Here is an 8,056-nt window from a genome sequence, read left to right as displayed (position 1 = left end):
CGCCCCTATACCATTCACTCGTTATGCAATTCACACGGTGTGACGCCTGGTGCGGTGTGACACCTTCTGCCACGCAATACTGCATCTGTTAACGAGACTCCTTGACAGACAGAACATCTGTATAGGGTCTTTTCTGATGGATCTTCAAGCGCTGGCGTGGCTCTGTGTTAGAATGTTTCGTTGCCGCACAGAGTACCCGGGTTCGGTTCCAGCTAAAAACATGTTTTTTTTTTGTTTAATTTATCACTGTGCGCTAAATCACGGGAGTATCTGCGCCGCACGCCGCGGCCAGCATCTGAAGCGGCTCGTAAATCTTTCCCCTGAATAAATAGGTGTTCTATTCTCACGTTCCTTATCGTCCCATTGAAATGTTTTGTGAAAGGTAAATCGATAGCGAATGGAACAACAAGCAGACGGGATGTCCTTTTGATGAATAACTACACAGGTGATGTAGGTGTGCACACAGTGTCCACTAATTTTGTTGTTCATACAGCTATGACCCATATCGTACCGTCGTTCACGTTGTATATTAATAACAGGCAGCATTGTATAGCGTTACTTGAGGACAATAGCTCTGTCCAAGATTGAAATCTGGGAGTTTACATGCCTGATGTGATATCTGGTTGACTAAGTGGCGGAGCACCTCTTTTCTTTGTTCATTTGCTAAGGAGGGCTTTTTCCTCTACCTTTCTCTCTCTCTCTCTCTCTAAGGAGGGATGCATTACTTTTGCATAGGCAGTCCAAAATATGAATATGCATAATAATAATTCTTGCATGGTACACCACGCATTATAATATCAATAATTTAAAGCTGTTCTTCCTACTATACCTTCGAGAAGTCATCCGATATCCCTACACAGCTGCTGTGGTATAATTAACAAATTAAGTTACACCGCGAGGCCGTAGAGACGAAATGTTTTTTGTTTCTAAAAGCGCCAAGTCCGCTTTTAATGAAACTGAGAAAAGGGCAGTCATTTGGTACTGACAATATGTTCGGGGCTGCTCCAAGAATTGTTTGCCAATCTGCTCCTGCCACCCAAAATACTTCAAACCTATATTGAGGCTGTAACCTATATAGCCCACCATCATCGGTATTAAGGAGTGAAATTTGAAATTGCCTCTTATAAATTGGAACATTTCGTTTGGCTCTAAACTGGTTACGAAAACGTAGTCTAAATGGAAGCGAATGAACGATATATGGAGGAATATTTTGCCTCATAATTAACGCCATCATGCGCTTTCGCCGTTGCCATCTTTTGTTCCATTAGCGTGAGGGCGATGACTGGGCTTGAAGTGCGAGTGGTCCTTCCTGGGAACAGGCGCACTGTCCTGGACTGTCGGCAGCATTTTCTTGTTCCTGGCATCTATTGAAGGCCTCCGAAAATGCTTCAGCTCTTTTTATTCTTAGCTTCTTCCAAGCTAGTTTAAGCGGCGCTGTTTAGGATCACTTCTTCAAGGAATAGATCGGTACCCAATAACTTCATTTGCGTTGTCTTCCATAATATACCGTCTTGGAGCGAAAGAAGGGCATGATACTGTGGCGGGAAATTCGTAAAGAAACACTAACAGACAGACAGAAGTAGGAAAGTCGGCCTCTTAATCTTTCGATTCGAGGTTTGCCCTGCAATATCATGTCCTTCAGTAAGTAGAAACTTACCCAAGAAATAGCAATTTTCGAACGAAAGCACGAAAACAAAGCAACTAGGTCCCGAATAACACACTCCATGGATGCTGCCATGTTGGTCGTTTTGGTCACTATTGTTGACGCAGCGCTGGTTTAATGGTCCGGGCTCAGTTTGATTCAATCAAGTGCAGGATTTTAGTAAGATTTTATTTGAAACTGCTTTTTTAGTCGACGTTACAATCACAAATTGCTCCATTTTGATTACAAACGTTTCAAATGTAAAATATACTTGGGCCTTCTTTACGTTCCTATGAAATTTAGCCCAGTTTAGGTTTCTGAATTTGGCTCTTTTAGAAAAAAAAACCGCTACAAATGTAATATTGCACTTGTTGGACGCAAGCAATTATTGATCCCGGGGTGTCAAAACCAATCCGGAAACACCCCTATAGTGAACTTGATCCGATTGTGATCCTCGTATTCCAACATTAATAGCCTTCTGTTCTAAGATTCGTCGCCCTTAATATTAATGGGGGGGGGGGAAGGGGTTGACGTCCCAAAACCATGCTATGAGTAGGACATACGCCGCTGTGGAGGGCTCCGGAAATTTCAACCACCTGGGCTTCTTTAACGTGCACCTAAATATAAGCACACGAGTCTACCCTATTTTTACTCCATCGAAATGCGGCCGCCGCGACCGGGATTCGATCCCGCGACATTTCAGGTCAGCACCAGCAATCTAGCACCATAACCACGAGGCCACCGCGGCAATTTATTTTTTGCCCTTACATGCACAAAAACAAAACTAAATGATGGAAAGCGGAACAAATAATCGTTGGTAGGAAGGAACAGGCCAGTCGGAGGGGAGGAGGAAGAGATGATTTTTTTTATTAAGACTGTTCACTCACGACGCAAGCCACCGGTTCTTATCCGTAATAGCCATGGCCGTAACCTCCGTGTCCTCCGTGACCGTAACCGCCATGACCATATCCATGGCCGTAGATTATCTTCTTGAATCCGTATCCGTGACCATAGCCTCCGTGACCGTGACCGTAGCCGCCGTATCCATGGCCGTAACCTCCGTAACCACCATATCCTCCGTAGCCACGGCCGTAACCGCCATAACCTCCATATCCGTGACCGTATCCACCATATCCTCCGTAGCCGCCATAACCACCATAGCCGCCATATCCGCCGTAGCCACCATAGCCACCGTAGTGTCCAAGGCCATAGCCGTAGCCAGCATAGGAGACGGCAGCTGCCATGCACAGAACAGCGAGCGCGAGCTGCAGGGAGGAATGTCATATTACGCGAACGGAAGCACACCTTGGCGGTCTCCAATGGCTGTTGAGAACGCAGTAATGGTGGCGCCTTATTCAGCTTTGGCAAATGTTTTCTGAGTGCGGCGCCTGAGTTCACCGTACGCATCCTTTTCCTTAGAATGTCATCAGGTATTGGCATTACCAGCTGGACGCCTGCAGAGTACGCTTTCTACCTTCATATCAATAACCAAATCTGCGAGAACTGAAGCGGCGGTAACCGCATGATCCTACCGCCGCATTGACCTAGAGTCTTCGCAAAATAAGCCTACATGCTGTAAATGGCGATACTTGCTCAGAAGAGCACAATTTTAAAGAGAGCGTATAAAATATGTGATGCACTGCCGTTTGGAAAATTGCGTTCCTTCTGGCCATACGTCGCAAGACCTTCTCTGTTTTACATGTTGGCTAGGTTCTTTCACATCCTTTGAGCTCATCGGTTGTAGCAGAATGAACGAAATTTTTACTGCCCACATAATCGTAATCTCTCGGCTATCTACAGTTTCTGCTGGCCAAGGGATTTTGACCGCGATGTTCATTTATGACTGCTGATAACCAGGGAACTTACGTTATTAGATAAATCGACCGATTAGGAAGAGGTGTCGCCAAAAGTATATTTCTATCAGATGTGAAAATGTGAACATCTCGATGGCGCAGTAAAAATCAAACAAGCACCTTTTCTATATAATATATACAACTCATAGAAACAGCTGTGCGCTTCACGAAGGAACTGCTCAAAAAGCTTGTTGAACATGGTGGTTTTGTCTACCTTTAAATAAGTTAAATGATGACTATAACGTTTGACTTCTGTAGATAATTTTTTTCTCTTTTTGGTCGCTGTTTCTGCTTTGGTTTGGCTACAAACTGAAAATATAGTAGAATGCTGGGTGTCACGTTCTTGTGTACACAGCTTCGAGCACAGCTCAAATACCAGCTGTACCGTTGCCAGTGTCATAAATAGTGGGCACTGACATCTTATAGCTTTTAATTGGCGCTGAAGAAGCACTGAAAAGGGGTGACTTACTAAGCATCGCAGGTGTATCTAAAGCTTGAAGGCTTTGTTTCTCACACACACACCTAATCTTGAACCTAATCGGCGCACTGATCTACAGCCTTTGTTAAGTGATACCGAATAATTCAGTAAGGGCTCATATTCAAATCTCTTAATCACTGGTAGATTGAGATACGGAGTGGCTCTGAGTATGCTGAAGGATTCCCTCAACGGCAGGGTGTCACCGAGTAAAAATTTAACGCTCCTTACCACGGCTTTCATGTTTGTCGGTGTACGGCGATCCTCGTCTTGCACAGATCTGAAGGAGCGGACACTGCGGGTGCCCCAGGTCAGTGGAAGTTGGCTTTTATACCCAAGCTTCGGCTTTGACGTTTACGTGGCGCTCATGGGCTGGGCCAATATCCGGAAACGTTTTCGCCCCTCTGGCGAGCCACAAGAGCGGTGCTAAAGGGCCGACCGGTCGTGTTCCAATGGCTGGGCTCATTGTCAAGAATTGACGGTAACCTTGTCTCGATATCCCCCTCCTTGCTTCTTTTTTTCTTTCTTCCTTCATCTGCCACGTGGCCCGCCCCTTGAAAGCTCACCCGAACATTTCACTCTGCAGGCTGCTCCCGGGTGTCAGTGTTTTAAGCGTCCCAGCCGTTCAAGGTGGCCCGTAAATATAGGCCATTGTTGCTCCCGTTGCAAGCCATCCTGAGGAATTTCGTGCCTATCGATACTGCGTTATTTCGCGGCGCAGCATTGACGGCTATTCTTGCTGTCACCATTGCTGGCGATCTGAGATGGTTTTGATGAACAATACTACCCTTTGTTTCCCGTTACTCACCTTAAATGCAGGGGAGAAATGTTTACCTTGAGTCAGCTGCACCCGCGCAGCACATCGTGACAATTGCGATTCTTGTCAATGAGTAGCTACGTGTCAACCGCGCCCCGTACCGCTGGTAATGTGATTACAATTGCTGCTAACATTAAATAATACAATTATTGAAGCCGTTGAATGAATCTCACTGGATATATGAAAGGGCGATTAAACTCAACCAGATACGGCTTTCCACGTGGCATCGACAGTGAGCTTAAAGAAATGCGGATTCTGTGATGAATAGAAAGTTAACGCTGTTTAGCCGTCCAGCTTGTCACATGGGATACCACTGCTCTCGACGTAGATTATATCTCTGATTTGAGGTACAGGATTCAGGATCAGTGCCCCTGTTGAAGGAGGGTTCTGCATTCTTCGCATTTTTCGTTCACGCAGAATTTTTGAGCCGCTATCACCATTAAAGAAACATGCATTACAAAAAAAAATGTAGGTGGGCAACTCAGTTCTTTCATTAAAGTTAAATTGAGATAATGTTGCATTTTTAGGTATTTTTTTCTGTGCTGGCTGCGACGTTGTGTTCCTCTTTATTTTACAGCGAAAGCTGTTATGAGATCATTTCAACGACCGTTTTTGGCGCCGTAGTTGTCCGCCGCCGCCGCCGCCGCCGGTATCCGTAACCACTATCGCACGAAATAGGAAAAAAAGGAAATAAGAAAAAATGGAACGAGGTTCGAACCTCGGTCCTCTGCGTGGGAGCCCAGTGTTCTACCTCAGGGCCATGCCGGTGCTTTTTTTTTTTCTTTCATGGTATTTATTATAATGCGTATTTAAAATTATCACAAACGCTATGACGTAGTGATGCATTCACTTAGCGACAATAATCGCACAAGCACTGCGCAAGCATTCAAATGCTTACATGCATATATACTGTGCAAGTCCAGAGAAACAGGAAAAGTTCTTCAAATCTTGTCACACGTGGAGGCTGGTAAGGATGAACACCTCATCAAGATGGGGTGCCAGTCTGGTCTGATGTCAAGTTCTTCGTAAATGTCCTTCAGATGGAGAGCCATACGCATGAAATGCATACTTGAAGCAGTGGTTAGTTCTTCATTACGGTCTTGCATGCGCGTTTTCCAGACTGTGCAGTCCCACAAGGAAAAACATGTCAAAGGGCACTTCATCAAGAGACGTTGGGAGAAGGTAACGTATAGTATGTGAGTTAATGTTAAAATATTTTTGAACATTTCGTTGAAGGATGTCCCAAAACAGAATGGCATCTTTGCAGCTAATAAAACAGTGTTCTACTGTCTCTGGTACATCGCAAAGACGACAGTTAACTGAAGAAACAAAAATACCTTTCCTCTGCAACCATGATTTCACCGGCAGTGTATCAGTATGGAGTTTGTAAAAGAAGGTTTTTGTATCAGGAGAAAGATGCATTTTCCGAAGTCGTTTTAGTACGTCATATCCTGGAAGGTCAGGATATAATGAGCGGTAAAGTGGAGGTGGAAAAAGCATGGATAACAAATCCTTGTAGAGTCTCTTGCGTGATACTGTGCATAGATATTCTATGGAAAACCGGACCTTGAGAAACCGAACAGCGATGAAAACTTCTTGCATAAATCCCCACAAACACGGGCGTACAGAGAAATCTGAGGAAACAGTCAAGTCAGGTAAAGTATTAACAAACGTAATCTGCAAGAATGATCGAATAATGGGATGGGAACTGTCGCGAAAAAAGTTGAACCGTTAAACAATTTGCCATAGATATAAATGAACTAAACCCGGCCCTCCCTCCTTAACTGGCCTGAATAGGTTGTCCCGTCTCATTGGTTCAAACGTCGAAGACCACACCAAAGTTGCGAAAGTCCGATGAAAGCGCTGTATGTAAGATCGAGCGAAATGAATAAGTTGCAAAACATAGTATAGCTTTGTGGCTAAAAATGTGTTGCAAGCTTCAGCTCTCCCAAAGATGGAAAGACGATGTGGAACATAAGTTTGGGCCTGTCGTTCAAGCTTAGGAACACGTTCTTTCCAGTATCGTGCGATGAATCTGTACGCATCTAGCGGCACACCGAGGTACTTTGGTGGAATATGAGTCCAATTAATTCCTGCGAACTTCTCCGGCGTACTACCCCATGATCCAAACCATAATCCTAAACTTTTAGATGTGTTTCAACGAGCACCTGATACAATGCCGAATTTACTTATTGTAGATACCACATTCTCCACACTTCGTTTGTCTGAGCAAAAGAAAGCTACGTCATCTGCATAAGCCAATACCTCAACTTCATTGCCTAATATATTGAAGCGGCGAATACTATTCGATCGTATTATGCTCAAGCATAGCGGTTCAAGATAAAGTGCGAACAGCAGTGGGGACATTGGGCAGCCTTGCTTTACAGAAGAGCAAATAGATACCGGCTTTGACAGATGGCCATTAATAATTAGACGAGTTGAACAGTCATTGTAACAAAGTTTAACGCCTTCCAGCAGAACAGAGGCAACATTTGCTTGTTGCAGAAGGGAAAACAGAAAGGAATGACTGACACGGTCAAAAGCTTTGACAAGGTCTACCTGTAGCATAGCAAACTGTCCTTGACAACTGTAGCAATCTGAAGAAGTGTTCGAGCGATGTGAATATTTGTTTGTATGGAGTGACCCCTAATTCCACATGTCTGGTGAGAACCAATAAGTACTGACATCACAAACTGTAACCGATTTGATATCTCAGCAAAAATTTTGTAGTCAACATTTGTCAACCCTATTGGCCTGTAGCCTTCAACGGAAAGAAGTTTTTCCTTTTCAGAACTTTTTGGAATGAGAACAGTATGGCTTTTGCAAAAAGACTGTGGGAGAGTCTTCATGACGTAACTTTGTCTAAATATATCCAGCAGAATAGTACTGAGAGCTGTTTTGAATGATTTGTAAAATTCAGCAGGAATCCCATCAGGGCCAGGTGTTTTTGACAAAGGTAGTTGATCAATGGCCTGCTTAATTTCCTCTAACGTGATGGGACTACTAATGATTGCGCAATCATCTTCGCTCAATGGGCTTAACAGAGAAACAGAATTTGTTTTGGTTTTCGCCACCATGGTCATCAGGAAAGAGCACTAAACAGCACCTTGTAGTACCTTTCGAATTGCAAGATAATGTCTCCTGTATCTGTTAGAAGAGCACGTTAGAAATCAGATCTGGAATAAACTTGGACATTTGCGTGGCGCCGCTCATGAAGTAAAGCTTGACGCGTCGGTAGCTCAGAATTCAAAGTCCTGCTGTGCCGAGAT

General features: G+C 44.2%; 1 protein-coding gene across 1 annotated transcript; it reads right to left on the bottom strand.

The window, feature by feature from the left end:
• Positions 1–2,482: 2,482 nt before the first annotated feature.
• Positions 2,483–4,345, bottom strand: LOC119392969 (neuropeptide-like protein 31). The gene is made up of 2 exons (XM_037659861.2): positions 4,202–4,345; positions 2,483–2,907 (listed from the first exon to the last, which is right to left on the bottom strand). The coding sequence occupies exons 1-2, from the start codon at positions 4,211–4,213 to the stop codon at positions 2,548–2,550; spliced, it is 372 nt and encodes a 123-aa protein (XP_037515789.1). The 5' UTR covers positions 4,214–4,345; the 3' UTR covers positions 2,483–2,547.
• Positions 4,346–8,056: the final 3,711 nt, after the last annotated feature.

Source organism: Rhipicephalus sanguineus, chromosome 5 (assembly GCF_013339695.2).
Source record: "Rhipicephalus sanguineus isolate Rsan-2018 chromosome 5, BIME_Rsan_1.4, whole genome shotgun sequence".
NCBI classification, from domain to species: Eukaryota; Metazoa; Arthropoda; class Arachnida; order Ixodida; family Ixodidae; genus Rhipicephalus; species Rhipicephalus sanguineus.
Note: the sequence above shows the minus strand (reverse complement) of the source record. Positions and strands in the feature narration are given on the sequence as shown.